This window comes from Mustela lutreola, chromosome 7, assembly GCF_030435805.1.
Source record: "Mustela lutreola isolate mMusLut2 chromosome 7, mMusLut2.pri, whole genome shotgun sequence".
Classification (NCBI taxonomy): Eukaryota; Metazoa; Chordata; class Mammalia; order Carnivora; family Mustelidae; genus Mustela; species Mustela lutreola.
Window position 1 is genome coordinate 115,221,429 of NC_081296.1, and position 24,138 is coordinate 115,245,566.

Consider the following 24,138-nt stretch of genomic DNA (forward strand, 5'->3'; position numbering starts at 1 on the left):
TGGTTTTCATATTTTTAAAAAGTTTCATGAGTGAAATAGGCAGCTGAGGTAGAGTGGAAACAAAATGAAAATAGAGTCAGACAAACCTGGATTTGAACCTCATGTTGGACACTAATGAGGGAAGTACCTTCACATTTTTTATTTCTAATATCTTCACTGATTTACTGACATTTTAAAATTTTTATTTAATTTTTTCAGTGTTCTAAGATTCATTGTTTATGCAACCACACCAAGTGCTCCATGCAGTATGTAGCCTTCTTAATACCCACCGCCAGGCTCACCTATCTCTTCACCCCCTTCCCCTCCAAATCCCTCAGTTTGTTTCTCAGAGTCCGAAGTCTCTCATGCTTTATCTCCCTCTCCGATTTCCCCCAATTCACTTTTCCTTTCTTTCTTCTAATGTCCTTCATGTTATTCCCTATGCATCACAAGTAAGTGAAACCATGTGATAATTGACTCTCTCTGCTTGACTTATTTCACTCAGCATAGTCTCCTCCAGCCCTGTCCATGTTGATACAAAAGTTGGATATTCATTTATTCTTCTCGTACATAAGTGACTCTTAATCTCACAAAACAAACTGAGGGTTGCTGGGGGGAGGGGGTTTGGGAGAAGGGGGTGGGATTATGGACATTGGGGAGGGTATGTGTTTTGGTGAGTGCTGTGAAGTGTGTAAACCTGGTGATTCACAGACCTGTACCCCTGGGGATAAAAATATATGTTTATAAAAAATAAAAAATTATATTAAAAAAAAAAGTTGGATATTCATCCTTTCTGAAGGAGGCAACTATTCCATTGTATATATGGACCATAGCTTCTTTATCCATTCTTCTGTTGAAGGGCATCTTGCCTCTTTCCACAGTTTGGTGATTGTGGCCATTGCTGCTATGAAGATTGGGGTACGGATGGCCCTTTTTTTTCACTACATCTGTATCTTTGGGGTAAAAACCCAGTAGTGCAATTACAGGGTCATAGGATAGCTCTCTTTTTAACTTCTTAAGGAATCTCCAGACTGTTTTCCAAAGTGGCTGTACCAACTTGCATTCCCACCAACAGTGTAAGAGGGTTCCCCTTTCTCCGTATCCTCTCCAACAATTGTTGTTTACTGTCTTGTTAGTTTTGGCCATTCTAACTGGTGGAAGGTAGTATCTCAATGTGATTTTGATTTGAATCTCCCTGATGGCTAATTATGATGAACATTTTTTCATGTATCTGTTAGCCATTTGATGTCTTCTTTGGAGAAGTGTCTGCTCATGTCTTCTGCCCATTTTGTGACATGATCATCTGTTTTTTGAGTCTTGAGTTTGAGGAGTTCTTTATAGATCTTGGATATCAGCCCTTTTCTGTAGTGTCATTTGCGAATATCTTCTCTGTGCAGAAGATTTTAATCTTGATGAAGTCCCAAAAGTTCATTTTCGCTTTTGTTTCCTTTGCCTTTGGAGACATGTCTTAAAAGAAATTGCTGTGGCTAATGTTGAAGAGATTACTGCCTATGTTCTTCTCTGGGATTTTGATAGATTCCTGCCTCACTTTGGGGTCTTTTGTCCATTTCGAGTTTATCTTTGTGTATGGTGTAAGAGAATGGTCAAGTTTCATTCTTCTATACATAGCTGTCCAATTTTCCCAGCAGCATTTATTAAAGAGGCTGTCTTTTTGCCACTGTATATTTTTTCCTGCTTTGTCAAAGATGATTTGACATAGAGTTGTGGGTCCATATCTGGGCTCTCTACTCTGTTCCACTGGTCTATGTGTTTGTTTTTGTACCAGTACCATGCTGTCTTGGTGATCACAGCTTTGCAGTAAAACTTGAAATCAGGAAATGTGATGCCTCTAGTTTTTTTTTTTTTTTTCTTTTTCGCAGTTCATTAACGATATGGGGTCTTTTTTGGTTCCATACAAATTTCAGGATTGTTTGTTCCATCACTTTGAAAAATACCAGTGGAATTTTGATAGGGATGGCATTGAAAGTATAGATTGCTCTAGGCAGTATAGACATTGTAACAATGTTTACTCTTCTGATCCCTGAGCATGGAATGCTTTTCCATCTTTTTGTGTCTTCTTCAATTTCTTTCATGAGTGTTCTGTAGTTCCTCAAGTACAGATTCTTTGGTTAGGTTTATTCCCAGGTGTCTTACGGTTCTTGGTGCCATAGTAAATGGAATTGATTCTCTAATCTCCCTTTCTATGTTTTCATTGTTAGTGTATAAGAAAGCAACTGATTTCTGTGCATTGATTTTGTATCCAGCCATATCACTGAATTGCTGAATGAATTCTAGTAGTTTGAGGGTGGAGTCTTTTGGGTTTTCCATATAATGGACCATGTCATCTGCAAAGAGAGAGGGTTTGACTTCTTCTTTGCCAATGTGAATACCTTTTATTTCTTTTTGTCTGATTGCTGATGCTAGGACTTCTACTACTATGTTGAACAACAGTGGCGAGAGTGGGCATCCTTGTCCTGTTTCTGATCTCAAAGGGAAGGCTGTCAGATTTTCCCCACTGAGAATGATATTCACTGTGGGTTTTTCACAGATAGATTTTATGAAATTGAGGAATGTTCCCTCTATTCCTATACTTTGGAGAGCTTTAATCAGGAACAGATGTTGTATTTTGTCAAATGCTTTTTTCTGCATCAATTGAGAAGACCATGTGGTTCTTCTCTCTTATCTTATTGATTTGTTCTATCACATTGATTGATTTCTGAATGTTTAACCACCCTTGCACCCCAGGGGTAAATCTCACCTGGTCATGGTGGATAATCTTTTAATGTACTGTTGGATCTTATTAGCTAAGATCTTCTTGAGAATCTTGGCATCCATAATCATCAGGAATATTGGTCTGAAATTCTCCTTTTTGATGGGGCCTTTGCCTGGTTTGGGGATCAAAGTAATGCTGGCTTCACAGAAAGAGTCTGGAAATTTTCCTTCTGTTTCTATTTTTTGAAACATCTTCAGGAGAATAGGTATTATTTCTTCTTTGAATGTTTGGTAGAATCCGTCAGGTCCTGGGATTTTGTTTTGGGGGAGGTTTTTGGTCACTGTTTCTATCTCATTATTAGATATTCAGGTTGTCAATTTCTTCCTGTTTCAGTCTTAGAAGTTTTTAAGTTTCCATGAATGCATCCATTTCTTCTAGGTTGCTTAACTTATTGGCATATAACTGTTAAGAATTTCTGATGATTGTTTCTATTTCCTTGGTGTTAGTTGTGATCTCTCCCCTTTCATTCATAATCTTATTAATTTGAGACCTCTCTCTTTTCTTTTTGATTAGTTTGGCCAGTGGTTTATTGACAAGTCACTGGCCATTTGGTTTATTGACTCTTTCAAAGAACCAGTTTCTAGTTTTATTGATGCATTCTACTGTATGTCTAGTTTCTAGCTCATTGATCTCTGCTCTAATCTTGATTATTTCCTTTCTTGTGTGTAAGGTTGGGTTAATTTGTTGATTTTTCAGTTCTTTAAGGTGTAAAGAGAGCTGGTGTATTCTGGATTTTTCAATTTTTTTTTAGTGAGGCTTGGATGGCTATGTATTTCCCCCTTAGAACTGCTTTTGCTGCATCCCATAGGTTTTGGACCGAATGTGTCTTCATTCTCATTGTTTTCCATGAGTTGCTTAAGTTCTTCTTTTATTTCCTGGTTGATCCAAACATTCTTGAGCAGGATGGTCTTTAGTGTCCAAGTATTTGAATTCCTTCCAAACTTTTTCTTGTGGCTGAGTTCCAGTTTCAAAGCATTGTGGTCTAAGAATATGCAGGGGATAATCTCAATCTTTTGGGATCAGTTGAGCCCTGATTTGTGACCTAGTATGTAGTCTATTCTGGAGAAAGTTCCATGTGCGCTTGAGAAGGATGAGTATTCTGTGAAATGTTCTGTATATATCTATGAAATCCATCTATTCCAGTGTGTCATTCAAAGCTCTTGTTTCTTTACTGACTTTTCTGCTTGGATGATCTGTTTATTACTGAAAGTGGCATGGTAAGACCCCCTACAATTAATGCATTCATATCAATATAGCTCTTTATTTTGATTAACAATTGGCTCAGATAGTTGGTTGCTCCTGTATTGGGGGCATAAATATTTAAATTATTAGATCTTCTTGGTGGATAGACCCTTTACGAATGATGGAATGATGTAGTGTCTTTATGTATCTCTGACTACAGTCTTTAGTTTAAAATGTAATTTATCTGATATGAGAATTGCTACCCCAGCTTTCTTTTGAGACCTGTTGGCATGAAAGATGCTTCTCCATCCCTTCACTTTCAGTTTGGGTGTATCTTTATGTTCCTAACGTGTCCCTTATAGACAACATATGGATGGGTTCTGTCATTTTATACAGTCTGCAACTCTGTGCCATTTTATGGGAGCATTTAGGCCATTAATGTTGAGTGATTATTGAAAGATAAGTTTTTATTGACATCACATTGCCTGTGAAGTCCTTGTTTCTATAGATTGTTTCTGTAAATTTCTGTTCTGTGTCACTCTTGGGTTATTTCTTCTTTTATAGAACCCCCTTAATATTTCTTGTAGTGCTGGCTTGGTGGTCACATACCTTTTGAAAACTTGCCAGTCTTGGAAGCTCTTTATCTCTCTATCTATTTTGAATGTCAGTCTTGCTGGAAAAAGTATTCTTGGCTGCATGTTCTTCTCATTGAGTGCCCTGAATATGTCTTGCCAACCCTTTCTGGCTTGCCAGGTTTCTGTGGACAAGTCTGACGTTATTCTGGTGATCCTTCTTCTGTACATAAGGAATCTCTTCCCCCTAGCCACCCTTAAGACCTCCTGACTGTGGTGCCTGGGTGCCTCAGTTGGTTAAGCGACTGCCTTTGGCTCAGGTAATGATCCTGGAGTCCCAGGATTGGTCCTGCATTGGGCTTCCAGCTCCATGAGGAGTCTGCTTCTCCCTCTGACCTTCTTCTCTCTCATGCTCTCTCTCACTACCAAATAAATAAATAAAATCTTAAAAAAAAAAGACCTCATGAATAAAATTATGATTCATGAATTTCACAATTAAGTGTCTGGATATTTTTCTAGACTTGTTGCTCTTGGAGGGTGTCCTTTCTGCCTCTAGGACATAAGCACTTGTTCCATTCCCCAGACTGGGGAAATTTTCATCCAGAATTTTTTCAACTATATCTTCTAGTCTTCTCTCTTTCTCTACCCCCTCAGGTATCCCAATAATTCTGGTGTTGAAATGTTTCATGGTGTCATTTATTTTTCTAATTCTGTTTTCATGTCTCCTAAGATGTTTGTTCCAGGCCTTCTCCTGATACTTCTTTTCTATCAGTTTGTCTTCTAGATCACTAATTCTATCTTCTGCATTGGTTACCCTAGCTGATAGAGCATGTACATTAGAGTGGATCTCACTGATAGCATTTTTAACTTCTGCCAGATCAGCTCTTACTTCCACCCTTAGAGATTCTATGTCGTCACTAATGGCCTTCTCCAACCTAGCCATTGCCTGGATAATTGTTACCCTGAATTCCCTTTCCAACATACTATTTATGTCCATATCCAATAGTTCTATGGCAGAGGCATAGTCTCTGAATTTCTTCTCTGTTCATGTTCCTTCTCCTCGTCATTTTTGTGAGAGGCGGTTGAGGGGATATATAGCTGAATATATCAACCATGATCTAAGCAAGCTGCACTCTCTCCACTGATGTCTCCTGCTCCCATAGAGATCCACAAGTGTATAATCTAACATCTCAGGCTGATTTCATGGATGTTCAGAGTGTTCTAGTAGATAGCTCACTTTAGGGGACCGGTTGAAACAGGGTCTCCTACTTCTCCACCATCTTCCCCCTCCTCTGACCTCTTATTGGTATTTTATGAAGATTTGGAATAGGGATTAAAGCAAGAATTTGGAAATCAAAGTAGAATTGGAATACTAGCTCCATTCTTTATTATTGATATGAAACTTGGGGGGCAAGGCATTTGCCTTTTCTGAGCTTCAGTTTTTTTCAACTATAAAATGGGAAGGCTGATATCTTTCACAAAGAGTTTTTATCCATATAAGCTGTCAAAAAGTTTGCATGCTGCAAAGTGACAAATAAATGTTAGCTATAATGATAGTATCATATTTCTGGGGTCTTAGCACATTATGGAAGGGATTACAAGAGTTTAATTTGTTTTCACCTTTAAAAAAAAAAAAAGATATTTCATCTCGGTGACACATATTCCTACCCACATAACAAATTTTCTCCTAACAGAAAACATCTGTAGTCTCTTTTGAATCATGTTGAAGATGGATTACAGCCCATTTTATAGTTCTTACTTAGAAAACTATTCTTCTATAATAAAAAAAAATTATTCATGTTTCTAAGCTTTCCTGTTCATACTAGGTGATACAAGATGCCTTTCTCTGAAGACATGATAATTGTCATAAAAATCATAGACTTAATTAGCCTTACGACCTCTCTAAGAAGTCAGTGATAAGTAACCTACATTTAATTGATGACACAAGAAAGTTAACTGGTAGCTACGAGAAGACACTTCAAATTAACCCAGTATCCTTTTTTTTTTTTTTTTTTTTTAAGATTTTATTTATTTGACAGACAGAGATCACAAGTAGGCAGAGAGGCAGGCAGAGAGAGAGGAGGAAGCAGGCTCTCAGCTGAGTAGAGAGCCCGATGCAGGGCTCGATCCCAGGACCCTGAGATCATGACCTGAGCCGAATGCAGAGGCTTTATTTAACTCACTGAGCCACCCAGGTGCCCCAACCCAGTATTCTTTTTTATATAATTTTTTTATTATAGAAGTATAGTTGCCAAACACTGTTACATTAATTTCAGATATACAACACAGTGATTCAATAATTCTATACATTATGCACTGCTTATCATGGTGGGTGTCATTACCATCTGTCACCATACAATGCTATTACAATATTGACTGTATTCCCTATGCTATACTTCTCATCCCTGTAACTTACTCATTTTATAATTGGAAGTTCATAGCCCTTAATCCTCTTTATCTATTTCACCCATCCCCACACCCAGTATTCTTGACTTGTACTTATAACTGCCCTATAGATATTGGTAGAGAATAAGAAGAATAGATTTTCCAAGGTGATTTCTCCTTTAAAATTGCTAAACATTAACACACTTCAGTAGACGGACGTGTATAAGATTTTGATTTGAGGCTTGGTTACCTGGAGACCATATTATTGGAAACGTTTCCTTTTCTTTCAGAATGTGTTTGACTCTCTCGAGGAGTTCATAATCCTTTAAAAATCACACAGGCATACAGGCTTCCACTTTATTTTTTTACCAAAATAACATCCATTTTTAAGGCATATCTCCCAAAAGCCAGTATTTCTTCTTAGATGATAACTTTCTTCCCTTCTTCCAAGCATCTGTCATCAAGTAGAAAATGGGGTTAGAAAGACTAACTAATAGCCTTTAAAGACCATGAACATTATTATTGTGGGTATAGAATCACATCTTTACTGTTAATAATTACCCTTGGTGGGGATGATAAAAATATGTGATAAAGCATATGGCTCAGGAATTTGATAGTTTCCCCCTCAGAAACAACTCTTGAGTGGTTACTGTTCAGTAATTTTCTATGTTTAAAATGACCTTAATTAAATATTTTTATAATTAAAATAGTATTCTAATTAAAATGATATTTAAAGAAATGTAGTGTAGCCCCTAGGAATACATCAATGTCATTCCTTCATCTTTATTTGTTACTAATACTTTCTAAAAAACATTTTTTGAATATAGTTGACACAGTGTTATTTTAGTTTCAGGTGTGTAACGTAGTGTTTTAACTTCTCGCTATGTTATGTTGTCCTCAGACCTAAGTGTAGCTACCATCTGCCACCCTGACACTATTACAATATTATTGACTATATTCCTTATGCTGCATCATTTACCCCTGTGACTTAGTGGTTACTAATTCTTTATTAGATTGCTAGTTTATTCTCAGTAATTTGAGAGATTGTAAACTTTCCTCGGTTATGTTTATGGTAGGAACTCTTATATCAAACATATACACACATATACACACCTACCTTTTGCTTTTTTTTTTTTGTACTTCTTATAATAATGAAATATCATGAACTTTCATTTCAAATAGTGAGTCTTCTCAACTACCACAGACCTTACATGTAGTTTTCCTTCTAATCCAAGGACCTAGGCTATCTTTTCATTACTATTTTTCTTTTCCTATATGTTTTTAAAACATTATTGTTATAATACCAGAAGCTACTTTGTCTTTTCAGCTGTAAGAAAGTTCCTGAAGAACTAGGATACCAGATATATATCTGCTATTACTTTTGGGGTACTCTACCAAGCAAGTTAAAATTTATCTAAGCAACAAAATTATCTCCCTGGTATTCTGTCAGTACTTAGCTCTTTTGGCTTCAGACTGCTTTAGTTTAAAATAAAAGGTCTCCACTGTTGCAAACTAAGTAATTTTTCTGGTTCCCACTTTAGGTTGCCCTTCTTTTTTTAGTATTTTGGAATATAGCAATTGGACACTGTTTCATAGATAGACTGATATTTGACCTCTTTCTAATCACTCCATGATCATCTCCACTTGGTCCATGAAATGGTTATTGACAAAAGTATAGAACCAATCTGAAAAGATTGGTTTATCTTTTTAATCTTTTATTTATATTGAATATATCCAGCCTCAGTATTACACACTTTTTGCCCAAGACTTGGTAAATTCTTGGGTTTTAAAACAGAAAGAAATTATTAGGGGCCATCTAGTGAGTTAACTCCACTTTACAGATAAAGAAAAATGAAGGGATCAGGGCTACTTAACTTAGAAAATGTTCATTAGTAACTTCCATTCATAACTTCCATTCCATGTTCAATTAGTAACATTCCATTCATTCATTCATTCAACAAACATTAGATAGGGTCCTTATCCCATGTGGGTCCTAGAGTTATTAAGTCGAAACACTGGCCATTAGAAGAGGAAGATTGACAAATAATTACCATGGCCAGTGAAAACTTTTATCTTAGAGCACTGCAGGTTATTCACAACTAATGAATCATTGAACATGATACCAAAAACTAATGATGTACTATACATTGGCTAATTGAATTTAAATTTAAAAAAAAAGAGAAGAAAACTTATAAAGGCACATTTATATGTGGCTTTATAGGTTTAAATATGCCTTTATTATAAAGGCACATTTAAAGCCTCTCTGAGGCCACACCTTTGACTGTAGAAGAGTTGACATAGGCAATAGGAGTGTCATTGTAAAGAACTATTAAGTATCTACCAGGCAGGTAGGGAGAGAAGGCATCTGGGAAGAGCAGAGAGAAGTCAGGGATGAGCATATTTGCTATGAAAAATGCTTGGTGTGTTAATGAGTATGACAGGCACTCACTTTACAATGAGAGGTGATGAAGAATGGCCAAGTTGTCACTGTAGGGCAGTGTAATTGGGAACATCTCATACAGAGCTAGACATTCTGTCAGGACAAGGCTCTGTGAGTTGGGAGAATGTTGAAATAGTTCCAAATTGGTTGATAAATAGCCACTGGTCTGAGACCCCCTCCCCTCTATTGTCCTGTTGCATCTCCCAGAAGTCCTCACACCCAGTGATTCAGCAGTTAAAGAGTTGGCAGCTTGAAGGAGGCCTCTAGGACCACTCCAGCACTAAGGTCAGGCAGTGCTGATTGTTCATTTTCTGAGCATCTCTCCTCTTGCATGCCATAGTAAAGAATGTGAACTTTATCATATAATGTAGGGCTTGAAAATTCAGATGCTTCTAGCTGTCAGGTAGAGTGCACAGAAATGAATGAAGCAAGTGGGTACTTACAACAGAGAGAGATGAGGATTGTAGTGAATTGGAGGCATCAAAATTAATTTTTTAAAAATTCTGTGTCAGTAAACATAAGTGAATCGTGATTTTGACAGATGGACTGCCAGTACTCAAATCTTGCAGTATAAGTAATAGGAGAACCATAGTGGGTATTCTTTTTTTATTTTCTTTTTAAGCTAAGGGAGTGATGTAAGCTTTATTTTTTAGAAAAATTGCCATGAGGCTTTGATGGACAGAGATCATGAAGAAAGAGATAATGAGACCAAGGACATGACCTTTTACTAATTCAAAGTTTGGATAAGATAATGCTGGCTTAAATTAAAGGGTTTTAGATTGAATATGGAAACAAAGTTTTCTCTGTATAATAAAACAATAGAAAGGATTATTAAGGAAGATATGCAATTTCTGTCTTAAAAATTTCAAGTACCAAAAGGACAGTGGTAGAAGCTAAAACCAAGGATTTCTCAGGGAACTTTATAGGTCTGCAATCCTCTGAAGCACATTTTAGGCACAGTATTTGTGGAGAAAAAAACGAACAACAACAAAAAATCCATGGGTGATGAAATGGAATGGAAGAAATGCTGAGCAACAATTTAATATTACTGAACAGGGGCTTTATGTGGTCACGTTAAGATGTCTTTTAACAATTCTGAGGTCTATTTATCAATTTAGCAAATTTGAATACGTACTATATGCTAGACACTATTCTATGCACAATATTAAATAGCACTCATTAATTCACTTATTGAGAATCGAGTAGATACTTAGCATACTTCTAGGCACTTTGGATAAGCTTGAGAACAAAACATAGAAATCCTGCCCTCCAGGAACGTCTATTCTAGGGAAGGAGATAGGCAATAAACCTATTAGAAGATCAGGTTCTGATGAGCAAACCTAGAGGATGGATTGAGGCTGGGGAAGACTTGATATGGGAACCAGCTAGGTATGTAATTTCTGGGGAAATGAGAGTGTTGGAGAGGTGATTACAGTACAAAACACAACAGAAGAGTCTGTATAGCCCTAAAAATAGCAGAACTTAGACTGGAAGGAATAGAAGGGGGCAAGGGTGAAGAGAGAAAATCACAATTGTGAGTCTTGAATGTTGAACACTTGCAGTAGCAAAAGTGATGTGCTAGGTTTTGATGGCTGAATTTGAGACTTTAGTGAGACTTAAGTGTAGCTATTTTCTTAGATCAGTACTTCTCAAACTTTGGTGTGTGTCAGAATCATCTGAGGAACTGGACAAAAATGAAAAGATGCAGTCAGATTCCTTCAACCCACCTGAGCTTCTGTTTTTGTTTTTTTTTTTTTTTTTTTTTTTTTTTTTGTTAGCTTACCAGATGATTTTCATACAAAGGTTTTGAACCACTAGCTTAAATAACCAGAAATCCAAGTCTATATAAAGGGATTGAACTATGGGTTGGAGATACATATTTTGGAGTTTAAAAAAGTATTGAGACTTATGGGTGGGTCAGCTGTCCCAGCTGATGAATATGAAACAGCAGAAGGAGTAACCATAGGACAATGAGTGGTTGCATATATGCAGTTGGTGAGAAGACAAGGAAGAGCCTGAAAGACAGCCATGTAAATTATTTAGCATAAAGGGAAAGTGCAGAGACCTCAGTTTCCCTTTAATTGGATGTGGGCTCCATGGGGATAGAGCTCAGGGTTGCCTTACACTGGCATTGTGCCCAGCACTTAATAGGCATTTATCAATATTTGTCTATTGATGAATCAACATATATATGAATGGCTATTATAAAGCCCCCTGAAAAAGCTAAGAAGAAATTTTTAGGAAAATGTAGACAATCCTATCAATTGCAGTTGCTGGAGAACAAGAAGGCTAAAACATATAGGAGTGTTGGTAGACTGAGTCAGAAGGAAGATATTGCTATGAAGAGGTGGGGTAGTTAAGTGCAAGCAGTGAATTTAGGCTCTGGTCATTTATAGCATTCATCCTGAGCTGTTGATGAGCATTGTAAGGGCAGTAAGATACATACATACATATATATATATACACACACACATATATATATATGATCTTCACACTCACACACAATACACATACACATGCAAATGAATGTATGTCTATATTTGTATACATGTATATATATAAAAGTATAGATGTTCAGCTCTAGAATCTTCATCGTGCTCTGTTGTTCTCTCAAAGTCCTATAGCTGCCTCCTTCAAGTTGTGAATCTTGGGAGAAGGAGGGTCTCTCAGGAGTCTTCTAGGTTGTGGAGGATTGCCATCAGGAGGTTGAAACACAATCAAAGGCAACGAGATGCTAGGGTCATGTCTCCAGTAAGCTGCATATTCCATTTGCCACTCTGTTTTTCTGTGGTTCTTTGCTCCCCAAGAATAGATATGATTTGTAGAAATCGCATAAAAATATAAAATCTTACTTTAAGATCTGCTAAAAGCTTTTTAATTCCAGGCACACATTTCCTTTGAAAGGATAAATCTTTGTGTCATGAAGCAGAGATGATTATTAGCCTGCTCACTGGGTTCTGCAGGTTCATAGATGAAGCATCCAACCTTCCTTGTATTTTGAAATGTCATATCCAACTGCCTCTTAATGAAGATTCATTTATCCTTCTCACACTGTTAAATATGGTCTGTGGGGATAGACTTCTCTCAGTCCACATGAATAGAGCCTATTACTGCTGATGGAAGTTTTGCACATGCCTGAGCAGGTGAATAGGCATTGAAGTAATCTACATTTAGACTCTCACAGTAATTTTTATTTAGCTACTTTCAGATTTCAATGGTGATCTCTTTTTATCCTGACTGTTGTTTGACATTGATTATAGGTATCTGGTAATGGGTCTGAGGTTGTTACTGTAATAGGTATAAGTATCTCTTTCCTCTGTTTCAGCTGAGAAGTTTTGAGAGTGAACTATTCACAGCCATTAAGAGACCTCCAATTTAATTTATCATCATGCTTATTCTGTAGTTCACATTAAGTCCAGAGTACTGAAGGAGCTGAACAAGTGGACTGGTAGACATCAGTTAGCTGGCCATGGTTTTGGCCATGGCGTCTCAGGATGCTCAGAACTTCTTCCAGCCTCTCTCTTCCTGGATATCTCGGGTTTATGAAGCTCTCCAGCAAGCAGGAGATATGCTATCTGCTTCGCTGGTTAACGTAAGCAAACAAGACTCTAAATTGAGTGAAAAGCTAGACCAGGACTTAGATGATATTCATATTCAGGAAGCTTACTTTGAAGATGAAGAACAAGGCAATGATTGGCGTCAAGAGGATGCAAATCCCTTGTTTCTTGAAGTGGATCATTTCTCCTGTTGTAATAGTGATTTGCAGGACTCTGCCCAAAGTTCAAGCCCCAGACTTAGGCAACATGCAAAGGACTCATGTTCCATAATGTCCCAGTGGCCCAATCAGACCCTTGATGAGCAAAAGCCACCACATGTGCTTTCTTCTATTGCTGAGGAAGAACATCATCTTGAAAAGCAAAGGAGTGACCTTCAACACAGCTTTGACAACCAGCTCTCTGGTATTTTAGAAAATGTTAATGGAAAAAAGCAAGGTAAGGTAGCCAGTGATCATTTCTCTGGGTTCTTCCAAGGGACATTTCTATTAATTATATATATATTTTTATTTTAGTTATCATATGAAGTTTATTTTTTTTTTCTCTCCTTATACCTTTCCACATACTAGCTTCTTATTGAGAGATGTACTCCCTGGGAATATTTTCAACATACGAAACTTTGGGAGATCCACATTTGTGGGCCCCATATTTCAGAACAATTGTTCAGAGCAAGTAAAATGGTGAAAACAAGTCTGCATGTTCTGTTTGAGAAGCCCTTGTGCATATGTCATGCTTTTTAAAATATCTTTAAAAATGTTCTCTTTTTTTCACTAGGTTAGGAGTCTCTAGATGTTACTATATTATTCAGTGTGAAATCCTGTGCAAAAAGCCATACTTGTTGCAAAATTTTTAGTTGATAACACTCCAAGAACACTTTTCACAGTATTTCACTGAGACATGATGTGAGATGACAGTAGATAGGAAATCTTTGAAATAAGAATAGCTTGATTTTCTTTAAGCCTTGAGTGGAAAGGACACATTTAAAACAAACTGTCTTTAGAGCTTTATCCTGTCAGATATCTTGAATATAGTAAAAATGTAATCAACTCTGTAAAAGTAGCTGTAGTATGTCCTGGCATGAATTTGTTAGGATTCTAATGCTCAAGCCTGAACCAAGGACATTGAATTTGGTTGAGGGGACACAAGTGCTGATATACCAAGAAAGGTAATGGATGTGTGTATGTGATGTGTGGTTGTAATGCATCTCTCACCAAGATTATTGGATCTTTTATGTGACAAAGTTGAAGTCATTAATTCTTTTCTTTTTGGAGGGAGCAGACTTTTCTGGGATACTTCACAGCCTCTTCATCCATTTTCAGTAATTCCTCTTAGCTTTATCTTTTTAGGGAAACATTTCATCCAGATACATGAAGCCTTAGAAAATGAGGCAACATGATTTCATTTTCTTTTTATAGTACTTTCTTGGTACTCTTATTTAAATTAATGTTGAAATGCTAGAATAAATTGGTAAAAACAGGGTAGGCTGATATTCTTTCTGAATCGGATAAACTTATAAATACATGCAATTTCAAGTCTTTACAAATTATCTGTAGAGATAATTCTAGAAATATCTGGGCAACCAATAGGATTTCTTAGATTTGACTTGAAATTTTTATGCCTATTTTAGAAAATTCTTGCTAAAGTTGAACTATATCTAAAATTAGTTACATGAAATTGGTTTAATATTTTCTTAATACTGGGTTTAAAAAATTTTTTAAATTGTTGTGCTAATCCAATGACCGTAAAACAACTGTGTTCATTTGTTTATTCAGGGGAAGTTTATTCACTAGATTGTAGCCTCTTGGAAGTCAGGGGCCGTACCATAGATTAATTTTTGTAACCTTAACATCAAGCACAATATTTGGTATATAGCAGTACACCAAATAATAATTAATGACAAAACAGCAACAAAGAAAGCTAACAACTCTAAGAGGCAGATACTACTATTCTTCTCACCTCACAGTTGAGAAAACTGATGCTTAGAATGTTTGAGAATATTCCCAAGATCCATATTTAGAAAAAGGCACAGCTCAGGGTGTCTTATTCTATAATTTTTACATATTCTTTCTCTTTTTTTCTCCCCCATTTTCAAGGTATAATTTACGTGTGATAAAATTCATTCCCGTTAGTATACAGTTCTGTGAGTTTTAACACACAGTCTTGTAACCATTGCCACGATTGAGGTATAAATAGTTCTGTCACCTCAAAAAACTCCCCCAGGTCCCTTTGTACTCATTTCTCTTCTCTACCTCCAGCTCCTCGCAATTGCTGGTATATTTTCTCTCTATCATTTTGTCTTTTCCGGAATGCTATATAAATGGAAATACGCAGATGGTAGCCTTTTGAGTCTGGCTTCTTTTATAATGCACTTACAGTAATGCATTTAAGATTTATCCATGTTGCTGTGTGTTTCAGTAGTTCACTGTTTTGTTTTGTTTTTAATTGCTGAGTAGTATTCCGTGGCATGAATGTACCATAGTTTGTTGATCCGTTCATCAGTTGAGGAATACTTGGGTTGTTTCTGTGTTTTAGCAATGTAAATAAAGCTGCTATAAACATTTGCAAAACAGGCTTCGGTGTAAATGTAAGTTTTCACTTCAACTAGTAAATACATGGAGTGGGACTGTTGGGTCATATGGGAGGTATAGGTATAATTTTATTAAAAGAAAGTTTTCTGAAGAACCATTTTGCATTCCTCAGAGTAATGTATGAGATTTTTGGTCATTCATATCCTCATCAGCACTTTGCATTAATGTTATTACAAATTTTTAAAAATTTAATTTATTTTAATGTTCCAAAATTCATTGTTTATGCACCACACCCAGTGCTCCATGCAATACATGCCCTCTTTAATACCCACCACCAGACTCACCCACCCCCTCACCCCTCCGTTGCCTCCAAAACCCTCAGTTTGTTTCTCAGAGTACAGTCCACAGGCTCTCAAGATTTGTCTCCCTGTCCAGTTTCCCCCAACTCACTTCTCCTCTCCATCTCCCCATGTCCTCCATGTTATTCCTTATGATCCACAAGTAAGTGAAACCATATGATAATTGACTCTCTCTGCTTGACTTGTTTCACTCAGCACAATCTCTTCCAGTCCCGTCCATGTTGCTACAAAAGTTGGGTATTCGTCCTTTCTGATGGAGGCATTATACTTCACAGTGTATATGGACCACATCTTCTTTATCCATTTGTCTGTTGAAGGGAATCTTGATTCTTTCCACAGTTTGGCAACTATGGCCATTGCTGCTATGAATATTGGGGTACAGATGGTCCTTCTTTTCACTACAGCTGTATCTTTGGGGTAAATACCCAGTAGTGCAATTGCAAGGTCATAAGGTAGCTCTATTTTCAATTTCTTAAGGAATCTCCACAGTGTTACCAGCTCTCTTTACACCTTAGAGAACTGGAGAATCAACAACAAATTAAGCCAACCTCACATACAAGAAGGGAAATAATCAAGATTAGAACAGAGATCAATGAGATAGAAAGTAGAGATACAGTAAAACACATCAAGGAAATTAGAAGCTTTTTTTAAAAATAAATTTTTTTTTAAAGCCATTCTCATAGGTGTGTAATGAAAGCTCATGTCGGGAGATAACTCTCCATTGGGCTTTTGCATTTTTGTATGTCTTATGAGCAAAGCCACAAACAGCCTTTTATTTTGGATGATGTTTTCAAGGATGTTTGTATGACAGAGAAACTTGGAAGATAGAGATAGCATCTCTCTTCAGAGTAGAGAGAAGATGTGTTTGCCACTCAGTCTAATAAAGATAATGTCTCTTCAGGGTGAAGCTTAGGCAGATTTGCTTGCAAATGATAAGGGATTTTGCAAGCTTGGCGTTCCTTGGCTGTGCCATAAACCCACTGCATGCACAGCATCTATCTGTGTCTGCCTCTGCATCATCCCCAACTATGGAAAGTGGGGACTGATGTGAATGTGGTGTTCACATTGTATGTTGTGCTGGAATAACTGTCCTTTGTCTCTGACCAGAAGTCTTTCATCTTCCACCAACATCCATAACACAGTAGCAGGCTAACTTGTTGCTCTGCAAGTAAAGTAAAATCTCAGGGCTTTCATAGGTTTTAACCTCTTGTTTTGATTTTAATTTGCATTTCCCTCATAATTAATGGCATTGAGCATCGTTTCACATAGTTATTTATCATCTGTGTAGTTTCTTTAGTAAAGTCTTCAAGTCTTTTGCCCACTTTTATTGAATCGTTTTTTTTAATTTTTGAGATTTGAAAGTCACGTTTCTATTCTGAGTATGAGTTACTTTTCTGTGATCTTTTCTATTGGTCTATGATTTGAAAATATTTTCTTCTAGTTTTGTGGCTTGTCTTTTCATTCTTTTAACAGTGTCTCTCAAAAAACAGATTATTAATTACACAAAATCCAACTCATCAATTTTTTAAAAGAATTATACTTTTGTTATCATATCTAAGAAACATTCATATAGCCTGGGATCACAAAAATTTTTTCTTGTTTGATTCTAGAAATTTTAGAGTCACAGATTTTACATTTAGGGTTATCCATTTTGGTATCCATTTTGATCCATTTTGAGGTAATTTTTTTATATGATGTAAGGTGTTTCCCTCCCACCCTCAAAATCCATGTTCAATCTTTTCCTACCTCATTTGGTAGAAATTACTACCGTTTTTCCATTATGTGATTTGGTATCTTTGTCAGATATACATTATCTATGTATGTGTGGTTTATTGCTAGACTCTGTATTTTTCTGTTAATCTATATTTGTATTCTTCAGTATCACACTGTCTTGATTCTTATAGCTGTATAATAGTTCTTGAAATCAAGTAGGGTGAGCCCCACAACTTTATTATTAAAAAAATTCTTTTGACTCTTCTAATTTATTCACTTTTCTATATAAGCGTTAGAATAAGCTTTTGATTAAAAAATTATGCTGGGAATTTGATTGGAATTATATTGAATCCATAGATCAATTTGGAAAGAATGACATGTTAATAATGTTTGTTTTTCAATTCATGAACATGGTATATTGCTTTATTTAGTACTTGGATTTTGTCTGTGTGTTTTGTTTTGTAGTTTCTAGCATAAAGGTCTCATAGATATTATGTTCGATTTATATCTAAATAGTTCCCTTTTTTTGGATTCTATTGTAAATAGTACTTTTAAAACTTTGAATTTGAAACTGCTCCTTGCTAGTGTGTAAAAATATCATTGACTTTTATCTGTTGTCATTCTATTAAAAACTAGTTTCCTTTTTACTTTGTCTTTGATGCATGGTTTATTTAAAAGTATGTTAGTTATGTTACAAATATTGGGACTATTTTAGATAACTTTAACCAATTTCTAGCTTAGTCCAGTTATGGTCTAAACACATATTTTATATGATTTTGTTTTTTTTTAATTGTTTTGTTTTATCATTGTGCATATGTTCTGACTTGTTGGATATTTCCTGTGTACTTGAAAAAGACTGTATTTTGCTCTTGTTCGGCACAGTGTTCTATAAATTACATTAAGTTTTTTGAGGTTGTTTTTTCAGATTTTTTATATACTTATTTTAACTACTAATTTTACCAACTGATTTTGTTCTGTTGATTACTGAGAGAAAAGTATTGCAGTCTCTAATTCTTCTTGTGGATTTGATTATTTCTCTTTCTAGTTCTATCAGTTTTTGCTTCATGTAGTTTGAAGCCCTGCTCTTAATTCCATACCCATATTAGCAATATGTGTCTCCTTGATGAATTGACCTCCTGCTCATTATGCTATATACATTTTTTAATCCATAATGTCTATTTTGATATTAATATGGCTACTCCAGATTTCTTTTGATTAGTGTTGGCATGTTATATTCTTTTCTATTCATTAACTTTATTTAAAAAATTTTTAAAATTTTTATTTATTTATTTGAGAGAGACTGAGAACACAACCAGATTGGGGAGGGCAGAGGGGGAAGCAGACACCCCTCTGAGCAGGGAGGCTGACATGGGGCTCAATCCCAGGATCCCAAGAGCAAGATGTAAGCCAAAGGCAGATACTTAGCCAACTGAACCACCTAGGTGCTCCTATTCATTAACTTCAAATTTGTCTTTATATTTATATTGAGATTCTTATACGTGGCATAAAATTGGGTCTTTTTTTTTTTAATCAAGTCTGAGAAATTTTCACTCTTAATTGGTCTTGACTTTATATTTAATGTAATTATTGATATTGTTGAATTAAAATATCTTGTAAGATTATTTCTTATTTTTTCAATCTATTCTTTGTCTCTTTTATCTTATTTTTTCATGTCTTCTTTTGACTTATTTTTAAGATTCCATTTCATCTCTACTCTGGGCTCATTATTTATCTCTTTTTTTTAATTAAAAAGTTTATCTGTTTTGGGTGCCTGGGTGACTCAGTGGGTTAAGCCGCTGCCTTCGGCTCAGGTCATGATCTCAGGGTCCTGGGATCGAGTCCCGCATTGGGCTCTCTGCTCAGCGGGGAGTTTGCTTCCTCCTCTCTCTCTCTCTGCCTGCCTCTCTGCCTACTTGTTATCTCTGTCTGTCAAATAAATAAATAAAAATCTTAAAAAAAAAAAAGTTTATCCATGTTGTCGCAAATGGCCCTGGGGATAAAAATATATGTTTATAAAAAATAAAAAATTAATTAAAAAAAAAGTTTATCTGTTTTTAAAAAATGTTAAATGGTCATCCTAGGATTTGCAACACATATTCTTAATTGCAGTCTTCCTTGAGATAATATTTTACTGCTTTATGTATAGTTTGGTGATGCTACAACAGTGTATTCCCAATTCCTCCTTCATGTCCTTCATTTTATTGTGATATATTTTACCTTTATACATAAAACATATACTCAATACATTGATACTGTTTTGCTAGAGACAGTTGGTTGTCTTTCTAAATGATTAAAATGAAAAAAGAATTATATTTAGCTCATTCATGAGCTAAATTATGAAACTAATTATGAAACTCTTTGGTCTATGCATATATGCTGCTAATGAGTTATCTTAGTTATTTGTCTGAAAAAATATTTATTTTTAATCTATTTTAGCAAGGTATGTAATTCTGAGTTGACACATTTTCCCCCCCGGCACTTTAAGGTTGCCATTTCACTGTCTTATGGCTTGCATAGTTTTCATATGAGAGGTATTTTCTAATTCTTACTTTTATTCTCCTGCATGTAATGTGTCTTTTTTCTAGTAGATATATTCAAGATTTTGTGTTTATTTGTGGTTTCTAGCAGCTGTATGTAGGAGGGTGTGTGTGTGTGTGCGTGTGTACGTGTGTGTGTGTGTTCTGGTATTCATTTTTCTTCGTGTTCTCTGACATTCTTGCATCTGTGGTTTAATGAGTTTCATTACTTCTGGAAAGTTCTTTGCAACCATCTCTTCAAATATTGCTTCTAATATATTCTCTTTTGCTCATCTCTCTAATATTCCAGTTATACAAATATTAGACCATTTGATATCATTCCAAAGCTCTCGAGTGTTCTTTTTCCTTCATTCTTTTTTACCTTTCAGTATAGGTAGCACAATCTAATGTCATATATTCTTCAAGTTTACTAATATTTTCTATGTATCCGGCTGATGATAAGTCCACTGAAATCATTCTTCATCTCTGCTACATATTTTTTATTTCTGGCATTTTGACTTGACTTTTAAAAAATAATTTCATTCTTCTTTGCTGAAATTTCATATGAGCTTATGTATGTTTCCCCCTTTTCTCACTATGGCTTTGAACATATTGATTATAGTTATTTTAAATTTCCCATCTGACAATTCCAACATCTGAGTCATCTCTGAGTTTGGCTTTTTTGATTGCTTTGTCTATTGACAGTGTATTTTTCCTTTCTGTTTTTGTTTCTTGTCTTATAATTTTTGACCAAAATCAAACATGATAGGTAGGCAATGTAAATAGTATTTCTGTCTGGAAATAGGTTAGCCTTTCCTAAAGCTGGGAGAAAGTTGAGGTAATTTATTCAGAATTTGATCTGGGTTTGGGCTTTGTTGTTATATTAATCTCAGTGCTGTATAGACTTCAAATTTTTCAGTTATTACATTGTGTTTGGTGTAGAGGCCTGTTTTTTACAGAGTTTTGTCAAAATCTGCTCCATCTTCAACTTTGAATCTCCTCTTTTTGTCTGTACCTCAAAAAGTTTCTCTTTTTAGGCTTTTGTCCCTTTCCTGGAAGGGCCCAGCTCTATCTATTACTTGGTATTTGCTAATGTGGTGTGGTTGTGTTGGAAGTTTCTGTTTTCTGCTGTTAGAGAGCAGCCTCTTTTAGGCAGGTCTTATGTCCCTATGTACTAGGGTTAGGGCCTGCTCAATAATCCTGCCCTCCCCACACTGGTATGACCCCAAGACTTCTTTCTGTCCTTCCCCCAGAGGTGGAAGCTTTTATTTTGTTTTGTTCACTCACCTTAATGTATCTTTATCTGTAGTCTAGGGGTGAAAAAACTTGGCTGCCCTCTTAGTGACTTATAGCTTTTGTTCCATAATGGGAATAGAATAGAGGAATCTTAGTGAGACTTCTTACATTTCCTAAGCCATCTGTTCTTCCCCTTATGTAGACTATACTATGAGAGAAACTTTCGTCACTCTTTCCCTGCCCCTAGTCTTTCTTGAGGGTACCAGGTGAGATGTGTGGAGAAGAGCTTCTAAGTGGGCTTCAATTTTCCTTGGATTTGTGACTCCTTTGGGTTTTGTACTCTTGTGCTGGTCCATACTTGACCTTTAGAAATTTTTTGAAAATATTAACTTAATTGTTCTTAATGTCTCGTATAAATCCATCATCTGCCCCTAGCAAGCAAATGCTAAGTCCTTTTTTATCCCTTTGAAAGAAGTTTTCTTTTCTTTTTTTCTTTTTTTTAGTTTTTGGATTTGTTGGTTGCATTATGACCTCAGGTTTCTGATGAGTTTAAGAGAATGTGTCATTTTACAAATTACCTAAACTTTATTTTTGTTCTTTAAAGAGTGGAAATATTATTTCCAATGTTTTACATTCTAAGTGGAAGCCAGAACTTCAATCTTACACACTTAACACTGTACTCTAAAATTAAATTGGACATTCTCATTAATTGGGTAGCAAGTTTGATCTGGGATATAAATGTAAAAACAAGATATTAGTTTTCTTGTAATGAGCTTCATAGGTCCAGAGAGATAGTTATATGTAATAAGTCCTATAAAATTTATATAAAGTTACAACAGTTATGTATATGGTAACTTCTGAGATGGTTTTGCCAGAGATGATCCCAAAAGGTTCCACAAAGCAGATGATGTAGGACTGCAAACTCTGAGCACGAGTCAGAATTTAACAGTGAATGGAGGGAGAAAGGCATTCCTTTTGGAGAAAATGGCATGAACACAGCAGATACGTGGACGAGTCCAACATTTTCAGGGATGGAAAATGAGACAGATCTTAGGTTGAAAATGGGAAAGTCTTTGTTTTTCTGTGGTAAGGATTTAGCTTTTATTTTGTAAGCAGTTGGAATCTCAAAAATATCATAAGCCTGAGTTACACCAATGGAGCCTTGTTTTAGGATAACTCTAGCATCAGTTTGGAAGCTAATTTGGGAGAAAGAATTTATGTTAGGGAGCTACTGTAGTAATTTATAAGAAGATATAGTGTCTGAAACAATATGAAAATAGAGAAATAGTTGTCATCCAAAAGGCATCTCAGAGACTCTGTTAGAGTTCTCTCAGGGCTCTGACAGAGCAATAGTGCATTGGCTTATTACAATGGAAGCAGAAGTCCAGGTTTCCTTCTTGAAAGGATGGTCCTCATTAATGTTCTATCTTTCCATGTGGTTTCCACTAACACTGAGTTGAGGGTAGCCTTATTACTGTTAGGTGATGGTGAAAGTTCTGTCTTCACTAGAGCTCCTCTGATACCATCCAAGTTGGGAGGGGGAGGAATATCTCAGTACTTTCAGGTGGGGGTCCAGGTTTCTTGTGTGGCCTATTCTAACACTGCAGAAGTGGAGGATGCCTGTTATTGTCTATCAAAAATGAAAGTCCTGGATCCCCACTTTGCCTTCTCTGGCATCCTCTGGTAGGGGCCTGTGGTGCCTCATTACATCTTGGTGAGGATGGAAGTCTAGTCTCCTCATCTGGATTTGGCTGGCATAGAGAAAAATTTGTTTGTTTTTCTCTGTGCTGTTTGTCTATGTTTGTCTGGAGTAGAACATTTATTGTCCAAGAGTTTTCCGTTTTGCTAGATTGCCCCTTCCTTGACCCTTGCATAAAGAGAGTAGGCTTTCCTTAGGGCCTTTGTTGTCTGTGTTTGTTGGAATTTCTGGATTGCCAGTTTCTTCAGCTTCACTCTGGGGTATGTGTGGCAAAAGAGCCCAGAAAGCTTACCACTGTATTGTTCCTTGAATTTCATGGTCCCTGGCCAGTCTGCCAACTTCTCTGTACCTTTTGGTCTGCTTACCTTTTTATCATATATAGTGTCTAGGATTTTTGGTTGTACTCAGGGGAAGAATAGAGAAAAGTACAGCTATTTCATCTTCCTGAAAGTGCAAGTGTTTAAATTAGTCCTTAACAACATTATGACTAAATCTAATCTACTTCTTTCCATTTCACAGTGAAAATAAGAGCAATAGAAAATGGTAAAGGGAGATATGTATCTATAGATTGTTATGGGGAGAAATATTTCTCTAAAATGAGGGGTTTTGTGTAGTGGTTGTTCTCACTTAATCAAATGTTTATTGACTGTCTACCATGTACAAAGCACTATAGGGAATGGATAAGTATACACAAGTATAAGCCATGGGCCTCTCCTTCTGATTATTGAAAAGTTTATACAATTTGTTTAATATGTTCCAGAAGATGTACAAATGTTTTTAACATCCTGGCTGTTGGTGGCATTGGGAGTGGGGAATGCAGCAGAGATCTAGAATGAGACAGTCCCACTGGTCCAATTCACTCATGGCTTTATAGGTGGGGCAGTTTTACTAAGTTGCTTCTGGGGAGCCTCCATCTTTGTCTTTCTTCCTGATATGATATAGCCTACTAATTTGCTTCCGATACCTTAAAACCAGTGAACAAAAGCTCTTATTCCTCTTTTCTTAAAGTATTTGCCTACCCTGAGAACCCTTTGAAACCAGGATAAGGGACTGGATTCTTAGCTATATGACTATTGAACACTTGGGTTTTTTTTTTGGGGGGGGGGCGGATTCTACCTGCTTGGTAGAATTATCATCATGTTCTCATTTTTTCTTTTACACCAACGGATCATGGCAGCTGCAGTACGTGGCTGCTGTGCAGT

The 24,138-nt window shown here is 36.2% G+C and overlaps 1 protein-coding gene across 1 annotated transcript in view; it reads left to right on the top strand.

The window, feature by feature from the left end:
- The first annotated feature begins 12,714 nt into the window (after nucleotides 1-12,714).
- SYT16 (synaptotagmin 16) overlaps nucleotides 12,715-24,138 on the top strand; it is a 109,889-nt gene continuing 98,465 nt past the window's right edge. The window contains exon 1 of the mRNA XM_059182265.1: nucleotides 12,715-13,323. Coding sequence (XP_059038248.1) covers nucleotides 12,801-13,323 — 523 coding nt within the window. The 5' untranslated portion in view covers nucleotides 12,715-12,800. The remainder of the gene's footprint in view (nucleotides 13,324-24,138) is intronic.